Raw genomic sequence first — 19,579 nt, forward strand, 5'->3', positions numbered from 1 at the left:
AGATTAGATAATAGTATTTTGTCAACATTAATAATAAGTGAACTATACTTTTGTAAGAAAATGTCCATATTCTGAGAAAATATACACTGGAGCATTTAGAGGTAAAAGGACAGGCACCGTGTATGCTATTTATTCTCAAAAGTTCAGAAAAAAATAATATGTATATATACATATGGAGAGAGAATAATACAGCAAGTGTGGTAAAATGTTGGAAATGGGTAATCTGGGTGAAAGATAATAAAGAGTTCTGTTTACTATTCTTGAAACTTTCTTTAAATTTTAAATTATTTCAAAAAAAAGGTTACAAAACACACATACATACACCCCACGGTGGTTGAAATAAAGAGCACAGTAGTTGGGATATAAATCAGAATGGTTAGTGCTGAATGAAGAAAGAAGGAGTGATCTGATGAATAAAAATTGAAGAACTCCCACAGAAGGCTGAAGGAAGGTATAAGGAAATAGAATATATAAAATGAAACCTAAATAACATGGTGGAGTGGATTAGGAGTGTCAACACTGAGATAATTGGAGGCTCAGAAGGAGAAGAAAAAAAAAGGAGAGGTTACATTAAAACAAAAGTAAATTTCCCAGAATTAAAGGAAGAGGAAAGGCTCATGTTTAAAAGACTCATAGAATAGAAAATTATTTTTTAAAAAGAAAAAATCTCCACCAAGTCACTTTAATAGTGAAGATTAAGAACATGAAAGGTATAGTGAAAGAAAAAAAAATAATTTTTTTTTTTTGAAAAGCAGAAAGAAAGAGGATATCTCCTAGAAAGTAACAAAAATTATATTGGCATTAGATTGCTAAACAGCTGAATATAAAAATACAATTAAATAATGTTTTCTAGACTGAAAGAAAATACTTTTGAGCCTAGAACTTATATCCAGCCATATGCCATTTAAATGTGAAAGCGTAAAAAAAATATTCTCATGCATATAAGGTCTCAGGGGGTGTGCCTCACAAAGGCCCACTATGACAACACTTTTGGAGGAAATATTCAAATAAGAGAAATATATCTAGGAGTATGCTAAACAGCAATGGGTGATCAAAAATTTAGTGAAGTTTATGGTTGTATAAGAAAGCAAAAACTAAAAAGAAAAGAAAACAAAGATCCATTATAATCCAGAACTATAAATCTAGAAAATATTAATATACAGGGTGTATTTGGGTAAAATGATGATAGAGACCAAAGAAATATGAAGAAATATTTGCCTTGTTCAGAGGAAGATATAAATATTAAAATATTTGAGAAATCAAGAGATAAACATAGGTGTGTGCCTTAAGTTAAAGGAAAGCACCATAAGAACAACAAAATGAATCAAATACCTTTTAAAGCAGCAGAAGAAAATTTAATTAGGCAAGAGAAAGAAAAAAAAGCAGCTAAAAAAAAGAAAGTATAGTTAGAAAATATAAAATAAGATGGCAGAAAAAAATATAACAATAATCACAGTAAATGTGAATGGGCCAAACTCATCAATTAAAATTCAGAGACTTTCAGGCTGGATTAAAAAATAATATACAACAATATGTTACCTACAAGAGACAAACTTAAAGCAAAAGGAAAACAAAATATTGAAAATGAAAGAATGGAAAATCTATAACAACCAAATTTAACCCAAAATAAAGCTGTGGTAGCAATCTTAATATTTGAAAATGCAGAATTTTTGAGGAAAATGTCTTAAGTGGCCAAGGTTATACACCTTGATAGAGGTTTGGGCTATACAAGTGTATGCATTTGTCAAAACTCATTGAATGATACACTTAAGATCTCAGTTTTTCACTGTATATAAATCTTACTTCAATGAAAGGAAAAAGAACTGTAAGCAATTATTGAGCTCTAGTTAAAAAACAACAGCATTTATCTATGGCAGTAATAAGCTAATTAGGCAATATGGTAGAAAATAATACATTACTAAATGTAGCAAGCAACACAAACTATGGCGTATCTTGGAAGACAGAAAAAATACATATGACGTTTATGGAGAAAAATTTTTAAATATATTAAATTTTTAAAAATCTGAAACAATGGAGACATTATATACTCTTTTTTTAAAATAATTTTTATTGAGCTTTAAGTGAACGTTTAAAAATCAAGTCAGTCTGTCACATATAAGCTTATATACACCTTACTCCATACTCCCACTTACTCTCCCCCTAATGAGTCAGCCCGCTCCCTCCTTCCAGTCTCTCCTTTCATGACAATTTCGCCAGTTTCTAACCCTCTCTACCCTCCTATCTCCCCTCCAGACAGGAGATGCCAACACAGTCTCAAGTGTCCACCTGATACAAGTAGCTCACTCATCAGCATCTCTCTCCAACCCATTGTCCAGTCCCTTCCATGTCTGATGAGTTGTCTTCAGGAATGGTTCCTGTCCTGGGCCAACAGAAGGTTTGGGGACCATGACCACTGGGATTCCTCTAGTCTCAGTCAGACCATTAAGTATGGTCTTTTTATGAGAATTTGGGGTCTGCATCCCACTGATCTCCTGCTCCCTCAGGGGTTCTCTGTTGTGCTCCCTGTCAGGGCAGTCATCGGTTGTGCCCGGGCACCATCTAGTTCTTTTGGTCTCAGGATGAGGTAAGTCTCTGGTTCATGGGGCCCTTTCTGTCTCCTGGGCTCATAGTTACCGTGTGACCTTGGTGTTCTTCATTCTCCTTTGATCCAGGTGGTTGAGACCAATTGATGCATCTTAGATGGCCGCTTGTTAGCATTTAAGACCCCAGACGCCACCCTTCAAAGTGGGATGCAGAATGTTTTCCTAATAGAATTATTTTGCCAATTGACTTAGAAGTCCCCTTAAACCATGGTCCCCAAAGCCCCGCCCTTGCTCCGCTGACCTTTGAAGCATTCAGTTTATCCCGGAAACTTCTTTGCTTTTGGTCCAGTCCAGTTGAGCTGACCTTCTGTGCATTGAGTATTGTCCTTCCCTTCACCTAAAGTAGTTCTTATCTACTAACTAATCAGTAAAAAACCCTCTTCCACCCTCCCTCCCTCCCCCCCTCGTAACCACAAAAGTATGTGTTTTTCTCAGTTTATAGTATTTCTCAAGATCTTATAATAGTGGTCTTATACAATATTTGTCCTTTTGCCTCTAATTTCACTCAGCATAATGCCTTCCAGGTTCCTCCATGTTATGAAATGTTTCACAGATTCGTCACTGTTCTTTATCGATGCGTAGTATTCCACTGCGTGAATATATCACAATTTATTTAACCATTCATCCGTTGATGGACATCTTGGTTGCTTCCAGCTTTTTGCTATTGTAAACAGAGCTGCAATAAACATGGGTGTGCATATATCTGTTTGTGTAAAGGCTCTTATTTCTCTAGGGTATATTCCGAGGAGTGGGATTTCTGGGTTGTATGGTAGTTCTATTTCTAACTGTTTAAGAAAACTCCAGATAGATTTCCAAAGTGGTTGTACCACTTGACATTCCCACCAGCAGTGTATAAGAGTTCCAATCTCTCCGCAGCCTCTCCAACATTTATTATTTTGTGTTTTTTAGATTAATGTCAGCCTTGTAGGAGTGAGATGGAATCTCATCGTAGTTTTAATTTGCATTTCTCTAATGGCTAAAGATCGAGAGCATTTTCTCATGTATCTGTTAGCTGCCTGAATATCTTCTTTAGTGAAGTGAGTGTTCATATCCTTTGCCCACTTTTTGATTGAGTTGTTTGTCTTTTTGTGGTTGAGCTTTAACAGAATCATATAGATTTTAGAGATCAGGCGCTGGTCAGAGATGTCATAGCTGAAAATTCTTTCCCAGTCTGTAGGTGGTCTTTTTACTCTTTTGGTGAAGTCTTTAGATGAGCATAGGTGTTTGATTTTTAGGAGCTCCCAGTTATCTTGTTTCTCTTCGTCATTTGTGGTAATATTTTGTATTCTGTTTATGCCTTGTATTAGGGCTCCTAATGTTGTCCCTATTTTTTCTTTCATGATCTTTATCGTTTTAGTCTTTATGTTTAGGTCTTTGATCCACTTGGAGTTAGTTTTTGTGCATGGTGTGAGGTATGGGTCCTGTTTCATTTTTTTGCAAATGGATATCCAGTTATGCCAGCACCATTTGTTAAAAAGACTCTCTTTTCCCCAATTAACTGACACTGGTCCTTTGTCAAATATCAGCTGCTCCTATGTGGATGGATTTATATCTGGGTTCTCAATTTTGTTCCATTGGTCTATGTGCCTGTTGTTGTACCAGTACTAGGCTGTTTTGACTACTGTGGCTGTAGACATTATATACTCTTGAATGAGATGATTTAATCTTATAAAGACACCAATTTTCTCCATATTTATTTATTAATTTAATGCAATTCTAAATAAAATAGCAGCTAGATTTTTTATTTTAGGAACTCAGTGGGCTTTGAAAAAGAAGTGTAAAACAGCAAAAGGTACTTGCCCTAACAGATAATAAGACATACTTCTAAGAAAAGTAGTATAGATATATTTTAAGACATCCCCTAAAAGTAGTATTACAATTAATATCTATAATAATAAAAAATAATAGTGTATTGGTGTAAGAACAGACAAGATGAAATTAATTTATGCCCAGCAGATCAAAAAACTTAGAAAGCTGAGTAATATCAAGTATTGTCAGGGATGTGGAGAATAGGAACCTATATACTTTCTGATGATTATGCTAAAATGTTTGTTTTCTGTTGTTCACTACAAGGACTTGGAGAGGAATCTGGAGTACTTAGTCAAAATAAATCTATATAACCCCTACAACTTGTTGCCGTTGAGTATATTCTGACTCATAGCGACCCTATGGGACAGAGTAGAACTGCCCCACAGGGTTTCCAAGGAGCAGCGGGTGGATTCGAACTGCCAACCTTTTGGTGAGCAGCTGAGCTGTTAATCACTGCACCACCAGAGCTCCACATAATCCCAATGATGTAGCAATTCCTTTCCTAGATAAATAGGTCAAGGAAAGAATTATCTATTGCACAAAAATCTCCACACTGTCAATAAAAGTACATGGAGATGTGTTCGCCACAGCATTTTTGAGAAGTGGGGAGCCGGAAACCCCGGTGGCATAGTGGTTAAGTGCTACAGCTGCTAACCAAAAGGTCAGCAGCTTGAACAACTATGAGTCGGAATCGATTCAACAGCAATGGATTTTTGGTTTTAGTTTGGGGAGTTGGAAGCCTACGTGTGCATCGCTGGGGATGCATACTAAGGACTAATATGTACAGTTAGAAGAAATGAACTAGATGTATCCACAGCAACATAGGTAGGTCTTAAAAAAAAATAATGCCACATGAAAAGACAAGAAACAGAATGAAAATTTTAGCACAATAGCACTTGGGTAAAATACATAAAAACAAAATATACAAGACATATTGAACTAGAACAAGTAAAAGTAAAGAAATCCACATCAAGAATGGGGCAGGAAGATGAATGGGAGTAGGGAATGGGATAAATGTAATGAAACAAAAAGCAAACAAAGCCAGTGGGGTCTTACGTGAACCAATGATGCTAGTGTGCACTGAAGTGACAAGTATGAGTAACATACCCCTTGCATCCTGAGGCGGTGTAAGAAAAAAAAGAACATTTTCTAAAGTAAACATATACACGGCTATTAAAAAAAAAAAAACCATGTTAGTAATTACAAAAAGGCAGAAATGATATATAACACATTCTCCTACCAAAACAAAATTAAGAACAAAAATATAAACCCAAAGTTCCTGACCATATGGAAATTTAAAAATACCCTGCTAATTAACAAGTATGTCAAGAAGACAAAGTGCACAAAAGCAGACTATTAAGAAAATAATGAAAATGAGAACTACATATTAAAATCCCTAGGAGGGGCTCAGAGCTCTACTAAGAAGAAATTCACAGTGTTTAGTGCATTTATTATTAACAAAAATAAAACGGGAAAATCAGCATACTAAGTAAACAATATAAAAATTCACCAGAGGAACAAAAGGACCACCCTAAAGAAATAGGAGGAGAAAATAGTATACATAAAAGCAGATATATGTAAATTAGGAAAAACAAGTATTATTTAATAAAACTAAAAAAAATTATTAGATAAAACCAACACAGATGTATTCAGTCAAGAAATAAAGGAAAATTATCTTACTGTACTTTATAGTTGCATGGTATAACTATAAAAATCGGGATAAAACGGATGATTTCAAAGGAAAGAAAATTCTAAAACCAACACAAAAGAAAGTCTGAATACATCAATAAATGATGAAGAAATTCGGAGAGAACTTGAGAGTGAGGATGAGGGGAAGGTACTCAGTGTTTTTGGTAATTCTTCTAAAGTATAAATCACCAACAGAAAAGGGTAGGTAATAACTAACGAATTTATTCCTCAAAGCTAATATGGTCTTGAAGAGGCATTGGTAGTTCAGTGGTATAATTCTTACCTTCCATGTGAGAGACCAGGGTTCTGTTCTCGGTCAACGTACCTCATGCATAGCCAAAACAAAACAAAAAAAAAACACAACCAAAAGAGTTGCTGCTGAATTGACTCCAACTCATGATGATCCCATGTGTGCAGAGTAGAACTGTGCTCCACAGGGTTTTCAAGGCTGCGACCTTTTGGAAGAAGATCGCCAGGCTTTTTTTTTTCTGAGGAGTCTCTGGATGGATTTAACTGCCAATCTTTCAGTTAGTAGTCAAGCACTTAACTGTTTGCATCACTCAGTAACTGGTGGGTCAGAATAGAAGCGCTGGAAAAAATCCAGTGCAAAATACCTGGAAGTGCTGGCAAAAGTGTGAAAAATCTCCAGGAGTCTAAGGAAGGAAGGGAACCAACACCTGAGCCATAAGCTTGGACTGATACTGAGGCTGCCCTAGGACTTAGGTGTCAAAGACCACATGGAGACTGAAGACAAGGCCTTGTGTGCACTTGGGGAAAGAGATTAGAATACAGTCCTCCTTAGAGCCAGGGCCCGTGAAGGGCCAAACTTTCAAGGAAAAGATGAAGCCAGGAGAAACCCAGGTAGCACATGGATACGAGAGTTTTTCCATCTCAGCCTGGACTCTGGGCTGAACTAAAAAGGTCTCTCTTGAGAATTTATAGCCACAGGTTTGGAGTTTGACATTGCCCCATTGTCTTATAACTTTCATATTGCCCCAGAGAGGTTTGATGTCATTTATTCTTGATCCTTTGTGTTTGCCTGTTTTCCTGGATGCGTGTAGGATGGTCCCTAGCCCAATCATTCTAAAATTTCATGACGGTATGCCCTTTTCACTCATCGTGCTGGGTTGACCTTCTTTGAATTCCTGAGGCATTTCCTGTATTCTATACAGTGAATTGGCTTGGTCCTTATGCACTGCCTCCTACGCAGGCCCATAGGATTCAACTTTCTTTGCTCTGCTATGACAGTTGCCACTTGTCCATCTGTTTTCTATCTCCCCAAATTATGGTGATATCTCTTTGGTGTGGCCTTCTTTCATCTTCTGTTTGTGGGTTTATCACTTATTTATTTATTTATTTAGTGCTATCTTTGTGGGATTTGGGGCAGGATCTGAGATTAATGTGTGTGTTCAACCCAGCATATTTAACTGAAAGACTGATTATTGACTTTGCTTCTCCACTCGCCACCCATAAACTAGTGAATTGTTGTCATATGACTTCCCCCACAGAGGTAGAGAGAAGGCAGGAGGGGAACGAGGAAGAAGAGAGTTAATCCTTCCTCTTTTGCCCCTTCTTTCACTGAGACTGTGTGTCGTGACACATGCGTTTTTGTGCCAAATACTATTTACATAGTTGCTGTAGTCTCAGCCTGGTGGTGGCAGCAGTGTCCCCCTGTCCTATATCAGTATGGTGGTGGCAATGCTAGGAAGCTCTGATGGGCAGAATGACTCAGTTTGAGGAAGGATTTCCCAATAATGGAGGGAAGGAGTGGGATTATTCCTGTTGAATGTCTAATTTTGTTTCTGAAATTAAATTGCAAGAAGAGGCCTTCAGTTCACATGGGGCTCATCACTGTTCTAGGCATTGGGCTAAGAAAATCTACAAATGGCTTTATTCACAAATGGAAAGAGACTGAGCAAGCTAAACAATCTAAAGCTAACAATTCTTTCAAAGGTAATTTTGGGATTTAATGCCATTCCACTTAAAATTCTGACAGGATTCCTTACAGAACTTGATGAAATGATGTCAAAATCATTTGTAAAAATAGAAAGAAAATAGTACGGAAGAACATTTTAAAAAGAAAGCGCACCTCCATTTCTAGGCCAGAAATCTGGTTGTCAGCTTTGATGCTTCTCATTCTCACTCTTCTCATCTAATCTGTGATAGAATTTATCTCTAAAAGATATCTCAAATCCTTCCTTTATCTCCATCATTGCTTCCACCACCTTAGTCCAAGCCACCACTATAGCCCACTAAATTATTGCAATGTCCTCCTAACACATGTCCCCACCTACCTCCAGCCCTGCCCATTCTGCCCTCCACTCAACAGTCACATATGGTCCCATCACTCCTCTGGCCCAACCTCTTCAGTGGCTTTTCATAGCTCATCTTCCTTCACTTTCCTCCTTGTTCACTTTGTCAATCACTTCTCATCCGTTCATTCACTCATTCAACAATATTTACTGAGAGCTTTCAATGTACCAGATGATGAGCTAGGCCCTGGGAGATAATGGATAAAACCAGGCTTGATTACTGCCAACACCCTTGTGGTTTTAAACCACATCAATAAACATGAAAAAGAACTCATCTGTGTTAGTAATTAAACCAATGCAAATTTAAAACAATAAGATCAATTTTTATAACCATCGAATTGGCAAAACCAAAACAGTTAAATCGAATGCTGATGGGGTTAGTAGAAACAGATTCATTTATTCACTATTGGTAACACAAATCAGTGCAAATGTTTTGGAGGAGAACCTAGCTAGAGGTCTCAAGAGCCAAAAAAAAGTTCTTATCTTTTGACCTAAAAGTCTTACTCCTGGGAAATCATTTCAAGAGAATAATTCAAAGGAAGAGGGAGGGATGGAGGAAGGCTTTACGTACGAAGTATTTTTATTGCAGTACTTACCATGTTAGGAAAAGATTTGATATGACCTAAATTTTCAATAAAAGAACAGTTAAATAAATTGTTTAAAGCAAGCTGATATAATATTATGAAATAATTTTTAAATTGTGACAATGGAAACAAAATCAGATGGAAAAAGTAGGACACAACGTGTTCAAATGTGACGCAGAAACTCCATATATGGATGAAGTTTGTGTTGACTATGAAGAAATGAAAATAAGTGCCAAGTTAGAGTGGTGGGCTTTCGTATGATTAGGTTTAGTACGTTTGAAAATTAGTAACCCCATAGAAATGATGGCTGAATTTCATTGAAAAATGAATTTGAATTATGTAGACTATACTTCTCAATGACCATTTTTATATTTTAAGCTATGTATTGTCCAGTGGAAAAAAAATTGGCTTCTTGGAAAAAAAAAATCATTTGTCAACATACATTTGTTTAATGGTATTAGAACTGGTGATATATCAAAAACGGAGGAAGTTACGTAGTTTCCATTGTCAAGGGAAATTAAAGAGTCTCTCCAGTGTAGCAGCATTTGTCAAAAACACAGGAGCTGTATCCAGAGCTAGAAGTAAAGAGACTTAGCGTGTGTTAGGCAATTCCCAATTCCCTGGCAAGGCCTGGGCATGTTTCTAACCCCCAGGACATCCCTATGTGGTAACACTGCCTGGTCACCATTTTTCCTGTGAAGTAGCTACTTCTGGGCCACCTTTGGACACTACAGACTCACAGTGCCTAGGATGGACCTGGGGGAGCATAGACTTCTAATACTGTAGGGGTTCAGGAACTCCGTTTAGACTCAGCAAACCCTGTTCTTCTCTAACTTCTAAGTTAGGAACTCTGCAGAGTAGCCTTTGTATAACCCGTTGCCCTCGAGTCACTTTCGACTCATAGTGGCTCTACAGGAGAGAGCGGAACTGCCCCATAGGGCTTCCAAGGCTGCACATCTTTATAGAAGCAGACTGCTACACTTTTCTCCTGAGGAGTGGCTGGTGGGTTCAAACTGCCAGACTTTTGGTTAGCAGCCTATCGCTTTAACCACTGCGCCACTAGGGCTCCTGGCAGTCTTTGCGTAGTGGGCAAAACTGCCCAGCATGGCATAGAATTTATTATGATTTGAGTCCATGTTAGTACAGTAGGCCTTATTAAAAAATGCTCTGCACATAGATATTTAATTTTATTGCAGAGAAGACTGCCTCATGGCAGCCTCCAAAGGAAGGCGAAGGGGAATCAGGAAATCTGATTTTAGTTTTGGTTCTGACTCTCTGATGACATGCTCTGAACAAGCAACTCCTCTGAGCTCTGAGGTTTTTTTTTCACTTATAAAAATAAGGGGATAAAGCATTTTAAAAAAGCTTTAAAATGGACTTGCTACTCAAGTGGTAGTGTTTCGAAATAATTTCACTATTTCCAGATGGCCTGCAGAGATTTTTTTAGGTTTACAGAGCAAACACATTTCTCATTAAACAATATGCATATTGTTTTGTGACATTGGTTGTCAACCCACCACATGTCAACACTCTCCCCATCTCAACCTGGGGTTCCCCATTACCAGCTTTTCTGTCTCCTCCTGCCTTCTTGTTCTTGCCCCTGGGCTAATGTGCCCACGTAGTCTTGTTTTGTTTCACAGGCCTGTCTAATCTTTGCCTGAAGGGTGAACCTCAGGAGTGACTTCATTACTGAGTTAAAAGGGTGTCTAGGGGCCATATTCTCAGGGTTTCTCCAGTCTCCGTCAAACCAACAAGTCTGGTGTTTTTTTGTGAGTTAGAGTTTTGCTCTACATTTTTCTCCAGCTCTGTCTGGGACCGTCTATTGTGATCCCTGTCAGGGCAGTTGGTGGTGGTAGGCGGGCACCATCTAGTTGTGCCGGATTCAGTCTGCTGGAGGCTGTGGTATTTGTGGTTCATTAGTCCTTTGCACTGGTCTTTTCCTTGTGCCTTGGTCTTCTTCTTTCTCCCTTGCTCTGGACCAGGTGAGACCAGTGGAGCATCTTAGATGGTCGTTCACAAGCTTTTAACACCCCAGATGCTACTCACCAAAGTAGAATGTAGAACGTTTTCTTTATAAACTATGTTATGCCAATTAAGCTAGATGTTCCCCAAGACCATGGTCCCCAGAGCCCTTAGCCCAGAAATTTGGTCCCTTAGGGAGTGAGTTGGGATGTGTCTATGGAGCTTCCATGACCCTGCCTTGGACAAGTTGTGCTGGCTTCCTCAGTATTGCATGCTGTCTTACCCTTCACCAAAGTTACCACTTATCTATTGTCTATTTAGTGTTTTTCCTTCCCACTCCTCTCCTCCCTCGTAATCATCAAAGATTGTTTCTTTCTGTGTGTAAATGTTTTCATGAGTTTTTATAGTAGTGGTCTCATATGATATTTGTCCTTTTGTGATTGATTTATTTCACTCAGCATAACGACCTCTGGATTCATTCTCGGTGTGAGATGCTTTGCAGATTCACCATTGTTCTTTGTCATTGTATATATGTACCATAGTTTGTTTATCCATTCATCTGTTGATGGGCATCTAGGTTGTTTCCATCTTTTTGCTATTGTGAACAATGCTGCAATGAACATGGGTGTACATATGTCTATTTCTTTGATGACTTTTATTTCTCTAGGATATATTCCTAGGAGTGGGATTGCTGGATGATATGACATTTCTATTTCTAGCTTTTTAAGGAAGTGCCATATCATTTTCCAAAATGGTTGTACCATTTTGCATTCCCACCAGCAGTGTGTAAGAGTTCCAATCTCCTGGCCAGCAGAGATTTATGGTTTTATAATAGAGGGAGAATACCAGAGGTCACTTAGGCTATCCCCCTGTCCCCCTCTTATGTTGCCATACCTACCCCATTCTTCAGAGAGGGGTATGCAGAGAGTGTCTGTACTGTAATGGAGGTGTTACGGATTGAATTGTGCCACCCAAATTTTTTGTTGAAGTCTTAACCCCTGAAACTGTAAATATGACCCTGTTTGGAAATAGGGATTTTCTTGTGTTATGTTGATGTGGTCATACCAGAGTAGACTGGCTCCTAAAAGAGCAGAAAAGACACAGAGATACACTCATGAGACAAAAAAGATGCCAAGGAATGCTAAGAAATGCCATAGAACTCCTGGGGCTACTGATGAGGAAGGACCCTCCCTAGAATTAAGGCCCTGGTTTGGACTTTTGGCCGCCAAAACTGAGAGACAGTACATTTCTGTTTTTAAAGCCACCCACTTGTGGTAGTTTTTGTTATGGCAGCACTAGGTAACAAATACAAGAGAGAACTCCAGGAAATGAATTTGGAGCAATCCATTTTGTATAATGGTTGCGAAGAGCCACTTACACACGTGGCACACCAGAAGAAACGCCTGAAGCACATGGGTGTTGCCCGGTCCTCCACGCAGAGCCCAACGTGAATTTGCAAGGTCAAGCTACCTAAAATGAGCTGATGGACAGACACCTTTGCTTGCCATCTGACCCTAGCATAGAGCTGCTCAAAGCATGGTCCACAGGCTCCTGGCATCCTCACAGGGGTCTGTGAGGGCAGGACTATTTTCATAATAATATTATTATTTGCCTTATTCAGTGTGTTGAATTTACACTGATGGTGCAAAAACCATGGTCAGTAAAACTGCAGTCATGAATCAGGGCAATGGCCCCAAACTATATTAGTAGTCAATGTATCCTTCACCACCATACACTTGTAGTAAACACCAACAAGAAGTACCAGTTTCTGTTAACAATGTCCTTAGTGAAGCAACAAAAATTATTGATTTTATTAAATCTCTACCTGTATGTACACATCCTTTTATTATTCTCTGTGAATAATTGAGAAATATGCATAAAGTACTTCTGCTACATGTGGAAGTACAGTGATTGTCTTGAAGAAAAGCACTGGTGCAATTGTTTGAGGTACGAGCTGGACTAGCCACTTTTCTATTGTCACAAAACATATATATATTTTTTTTTACAGTTCTTACCAAATTATGGTTCTTCAGACTTGGGAATCTGGTATACATTTTTTCAAAAATGAAGTGAACCTATCACTTCAAATAAAACAAGTGACAGTATTTGCTGGCAATGATACAATTTGAGCTTTCAAGCAAAAATTTGAATTTTGCAAGATTTGTATCCATTACCATGAACTTGACAGCTTTCCAGTACTTCAAGACTTTTCAGATTAGACTGTTGGTGATGTTCACAGATGAGATTTTTGACATTGTTATGCAAACATCTCAACTTTTGAATGACTGGAGTAATTTAGTAAACCAATATTTTTCACATGACCAATGTATGATGTTACGAAATCATGCATTACTAAAAGAGCTATTCAAAGGGGATGACAAAACAATGTATTTTAATGTATAGAATACAAGTTCAATGATGTGGTTTCATATTCCACGTTGCAACAAACTTAAGAAACTACCATTTGTAGAGTTTTGGTCTAGTATCAAAGAAGACTATTCACAATTATATGAAGAAAGTATTAAAATTCTCTTCCCTTTTCCAGCTACACATCTGTGTGAGATGAAATTTTCTTCACATACTTCACCCAAAATATATCAAAACAAACTGAATGCAGAAGCAAATATAGAAACTCAACTCTCTTCTATTAAGGCAGGCATTAAGCCAGATTTGCCAAAAGGCAAAACAATGACATGCTTTTCACTAAATTTCTTTTGTTTTGGACAACATAGTTATTAAAAAAAAAAAATGTTATTTAAGTTAACATGTCATAAATTGAACTGCGTTCTCCCAAAAGACAAACATGACACCGTTAGGAAATGAGGCTTTGAAGATGATATCAATTAAGTTTACATGAGGCCATACTGGAGAAGGGTGGGTCCTAATCTAATATTGATTTATAAAAAGTGTTGTCCTGATAGGAGAGAACAGAGACACATAGACATAGAGGGAAGGATGGCCATATGGACAGAGTTACGTTGCAGCTGCAGGCCAAGGAATGCCAGGGCTCTCAGAAGCCGGAAGAGATAAGGAAGAATCTTTCCCCTAGAACCTTTGAAGAGAACATGGCTCTGCTGACACCGGAGTTTGGACTTTCAGCCTCTCAAACTATAGGAGAATACATTTTTGTTGTTTTAAGCCACCCAGTTTGTGAGACTTTGTTATGGCAGCACTAGGTAACTAATCCTCCTCTACCACCACCAGTTGCCATGGAGGCCCCAGGTATGCAGAGTAAAAGTGTACTTCACAGGGTTCTCAGTGGTGGCTTTTTCAGAAGTAGATCACCAGGCCTTCCTGCCGAGGTGCCTCTGGGTAGACTCGAAACTCCCAACTTTTGGTCAGCAGCCAAGCATGTTAATCATTTGCGCCACCCAGGAGTCTACCTAGGTAACTAATACAACATGTAAAGGGTTTATTATTGTTAATTTGTTGTTGTTAGCTGCCGCTGAGTCGGGCGCTGATTCATGGTGAGCCCATGCACAGCCAAACGAAACACTTCCTGATCCTGCACCATCCTCATGATTGGTTGTGGATAGGACTTCTATGATCCATAGCGTTTTCACTGGCTGATTTTCAGAAGTAGATTGTCAGGCCTTTCTTCCTAATTGTTAATTTATTATACGTTAATTATTAAGATTAATTAATAAAGAACATTTAAACAATTTCTCAGTTTTAATTTTTAATACGGCGAATATTGATAGATATAACTCATATTAATAAAAAGGATATTGGAGTTCTCTATAATTTTTAAGCATGTAAACAGGTTCTGAAATCAAAAAGCTTGACAACTGCTGCTCTAAGATGCCTGAGGTGCTTTGGATGACTAATTAACAAAAGTGAGAGGGAATCAACATTTGCCAGTTTGCACTGTTGTCGGGAAACATCTCTGGACTTGATCACAAAGATTGGTATTCAAGGCAGAATCATTCCTGGAGAGGCAAATGGAAATTCATTACCTAAAAATGGTAGAAATACTCTTGAGAATATTGAACTTTCAAGGTCCTCATTGGACCCTCTCCATGGTCTTCCAAAGGGCTCTAGTTCCCTGAGTGAGTAAGTCCATCATTTTCCTTCCAAGGAAAGGCCTGACCTGCACTTTCCACTCAGTACTGGCCATTGTGACTAGATGTAGGCTAGAAATCTGCCTTCTGGGTCACAGCAAATGCCACTCAGAGTTCAATATTTAATAAACAGTATTGGGGAAGGTACCAAGCACTTCCAGGCACTAAGGATCAAAGATAAGCATGCCATGGTTTTTGTCCTGGATGTCTTCTCAGAAAGGCTCCTGAAGAAATAATTACAGGATGATGTGATAAATGCTACTCTGTACATAATAATAAATTTTTTTCCAACCAACAATTAGTACACAATCTGACCTAATAATGTAATATCTGACAATGGAATAATCCCAGAGGATCTGGAACAGATGTCTGCTATATTTATTAAGATACTTCCAACAATTTCACAGAAATTCTGTCAGATTTGTACTCGATTTGGCCCAAAAGCCCAGGAACAATGGTTCTATACCTCTTTTTCTTTTTTAAATTCTGGGAAATGACAGTGGCAGAATAGAAAGGAACAAGAAGCTCTTTAGGATTACTAAAGATGAGTAATGGGCCCTTAAGTTTTTATTTCCTCTGGGTTAGTGGCCAAGAAGCACTGGGGAGATTTTTCCATCATACTTGTTCCAAGTGCATTCCCCTACCCCCACCCCCAGGCAAAGTCCAAGTTTGCTCATGCAGGTCTCCCACTCCAGCTGAAGTAGATCAGCCCCAATCCCATAGTAGGACGATTGAACAAGTAAGAGGCTTCTAAGATCCCAAGCCTTGACCACATGTGGGTAAAATTAAACAATAGGACTCTTGAGCTGCCAAGAAATGTTCGTGTCCCCTTTGGGTGGGCTATTTGGAAGCACTGCAGTCTGCTTTAGCCTGGGTATTCCCAGGCCCCAACCATGTGCCCTTCTCTCCCCTTTCCTTTGGGGCCTAACCCATATTCATCCCTGTCTTGATTCTCTTTCCTCAGCGCCATTCTTTTCTCGCAGCTGAGGCAACTTCAAAGTGAAATGAATAAGAAAAAACAAACAAACAAACAGAAAATGAACTGAAAAATATGCTCAGTGCCATGCTTGGACATGCTGCCACCCAGCTAGAGAGGCTGGGAGACATCAGGTCTTAAAGGCAACCCAGACCAATGCCAGAACAAGGAGCAGGACAAATCTGTATTTGAATCTTGGATCCATAACTTACATTTGATTATGTCATGACATTTTCCTGACCACCAGTGACCTTGTCCACAAAAAATGGGTTATTTTGAAAATTAAATAATGTAACCTACTCAAAAATGCTTGTCACACAGTAATTCCACTATTCGGTTGTAACTTTCACATCTTTTTGTATGATTATTTGAGTAGTTTGCCTCCCCACTAGGCTCCAGGTCACATGAGGACATGGGCTGTGTCTTTTTTGTTCAGTATTATATCTCTTAGTGGTGCAAATGGTTACTGAGCTTGGCTGCTAACTGAATGGCTGGAGGTTTGAGTCCACCAGAGGCACCTTGGAAGAAGAGCCTGGTGGTCTACTTTAGAAAAATCAGCCATTGAAAACCCTAAGGAGCACAGTTCTACTCTGACACACATGGGGTTACCATGAGTTGGAACTGACCCAATGGCAACTGATTTTTGTTTTGTTTTGTTTTAATTATATCTCCAGATCTTAGCATAGTGCCTGGCACATGTTAGGTCTTTACTAAGACACTTGTATGATGAGAAGGAATTAGTAGGATCCTGATTGAGGATCTATTCCAAAATAGCAAGTTTGGGGTCTGCTGACTGCTCTTATGGATTGGTATTGGCTATCAGGAAAATGATGTTATAAAGCGTTCTAGAATCAGCAGGGAAAGGGTGTGCTGACTGATTGCCAACATCTGCCATGGGTGAGAACGTTGAGTATGTACTGACCTTGGTCTGTGGAGTCAAGAGCAGGCCCCTTTGCCAGCTATTTCCAGCACAAAGAGGCCTGTTGTGTAATTCATGGACAGGGCCTTTATAGGAGGGCTGAGGTTACCAAATGCCTGACATGAAGATAAGCAGCATGAATTCAGGAACACTTTTTAAATCACAGATAAGAACATACTTAGAACAATGATACGCAAAGAAGCTAAAAGCATACCACTACTACGTTTGCCTGTCTCAATGAATTCACTTACTTGGAATGTGCATGCCATGAATCAGTTGGTAAGAGCAAACAGACCTGATATACTTGATCTAGTTTATCCCACAACCAGACAGCATTTTGCAATTGGCTTTTCCCCCAGCCCATAAAGTAAATACTTTACTCACGAGGGTAGTCCTTTGGGTGCGTCTTCTCAGACCAGTTCCCATAAAATGTGAGTCTGTACTTAGCAGTTCCACAGGCACAGCAGTCTAAGATCGGTTTGTCAGTCACCCCGTCAAAGGTAGAGTCTGAAAGAGAGTCGCAAGAGTCACCGTGTTAGGTGGCAAACATGGGCCGTTTATAAGGCAGCGCCATCTTGGTCTCATCCTGAACCCTTGAGATAAGAAGGTATGTTGCATTTTCTTTGGTTAATAAGACCTAGAACCCGATCAGTACTTGAGCTGTAAGGGATTTTGTATACCTCTGAGGATGGTAACTATGTTTCAGAAATTAAAAAAAAAAAATTAGAAGTTTCTAATAATCTGAGGAGATTTATGGGACCAATAGGGCAGAATATTTGATATGGAGACTATCTTGGAGTATCAGGGGTAAAATTTGACTCAATTATTCTTTCTGGGCCCTAGACTCCTCTATCCCTCCCACCATAGGATGTCTATATCAAATTTTAAGAGGAACGTGTACGTGTGTGTGTTTTCTCTAAGAAATACTCTCTGGGGCAAAACTGCCAGTACCAGAAGTAGCAACTTTGAAGGAAAGCAGTGATAACAAGTAGAGAGATATAAACGACTGAGGAAAATTTAAAAAGAAAGGTGTGCATATATAGTCATGTCACTTCTTATCAAGCTTTCAGAGACTTCACTGGGAGTGATGGGGTTTGGAAATACGTCCTAAGTTCAGGTTTACTTCTGGGCATAGAAACAGTTGGAAAAACATAAGATGGTTCCCTCTCCACCCCCATTTTGAGCTGTGAATAGTTGGTAAGTGGGGAAAGAGAGATTACATGAATAAATTCAGTATTTTTGATTGTCAAGCCCACAACCCTAACTGTGCATTGTTGCTTCCAATCTGTTGGGCTTCCTGCAAGATGAAAACAATGACTATAGATGAAACTTGCTTCAATTGCTTTTTCTTCTGTTCCTCAGTAGTATTAACATAAACGCTCTTTTTTTCTTTTTTGCAAGTTGGGCATTTACTCTAAAATATTATACAAAGTAGCGACAAAGAGCATAAAAATCTTTTTCAGTGTCAGGAAAAGTGCTTTACAAGTCTTCCCTTTGCTTTTCACTGGGTTCATTTGGTTTCAATATGCAAAATCAGTGATGGGCAGAATAAATCAATTTTGGATCCTAGGATGGAGACAAAAATATTGGACATTGTAATAATAACTACAATGTATTGAGTCTCATATATGGTCTCATTTAATCATAATAGTCCTAAGGAGGTAAGTACTTTGATTATTCCCATTTTACAGACCCATAAATTGAGGCAGATTAGGTAACTTGCCCAAGGTCACAGGGTTAGTGAGTGGTGTAGGCAGAACTGGGAGTCTAGGTCTTTTTGAATCAAGAGCCCATGTTCTCAATCTCTGCACTATATCACGTCCAGGAAAGGCTTTCTCTGGATAGGTCTGCATAAACCCTAAAGACAGAAAAACCTTTTTGTTATTGTTTCTGTTTTTGCTTTTTCAAATGAAGCGTCGTGCATTCAAAAAATATCTTTCTACGTGGCTCCAGTATTTCTAAACAGCCCCAAAGAAGAGGTGTGAAATCGCCTAAAGTAGAAATCATCATCTAGCTACTTGGGAGAGGCTAGAGCATTATTTACATTTAGGGTCACCCCTCTGCCTTATGTGCAAGAAGAAGCCCAGCTCTCCTTCCCATGTGAGCCATTTTGACAGCTAAGGAGACAAGGCCTGCTCCATATATTTTAGAAAGGGTAGCACAAATCAGTAACTTCTGAAGATTTAATTTTTTGCATCCCTATTAAGATCAATTACTTAAAAAAAAAAAACTAAATTAGTTTTGAAAAAGGGGTTCAGACCTAAGATATACTTGCTGTTGTTAAATGAGGCAGCACTAATCTCTCAAAGAACCAAGATTAGGCAAATTGGTAGCTTCACCTTATCAAGAGAGCTTTCGGATCAGAGCTTTGAACTGGTTTGTTCCAGTTCTCCTGCTGAAAATTTGCATTTTCACCCAGATATACTGAATCAGAATCTACATTTTAACAGATTCCCAGGTGATACTTATGTATGATAAATGTTGAGAACCACTGCTCTGTTAGTGGTTCTCGGAATTGGTCCCTAACTGGCAGCATCAGCATTGCCTGGCAACTGGCTAAAAATGCAAATTTTCAGCAGGGGTTCAAATTGGAAGGAACATACCTATTCGAAGCCCTGATTCAGATACAGGTAGTAAACGTCAAGATATTTCCAAGGGTTCAAG

The 19,579-nt window shown here is 38.7% G+C and overlaps 1 protein-coding gene across 1 annotated transcript in view; it reads right to left on the reverse strand.

The window, feature by feature from the left end:
• The window catches only part of SPON1 (spondin 1), a 353,955-nt gene that overhangs the window by 169,354 nt on the left and 165,022 nt on the right, over positions 1 to 19,579 (reverse strand). The window contains exon 5 of the mRNA XM_064288388.1: positions 17,300 to 17,422. Within this exon, the coding sequence (XP_064144458.1) occupies positions 17,300 to 17,422 (123 nt within the window). The remainder of the gene's footprint in view (positions 1 to 17,299; positions 17,423 to 19,579) is intronic.

This window comes from Loxodonta africana, chromosome 7 (genome assembly GCF_030014295.1).
Source record: "Loxodonta africana isolate mLoxAfr1 chromosome 7, mLoxAfr1.hap2, whole genome shotgun sequence".
In the NCBI taxonomy this organism is placed as follows: domain Eukaryota; kingdom Metazoa; phylum Chordata; class Mammalia; order Proboscidea; family Elephantidae; genus Loxodonta; species Loxodonta africana.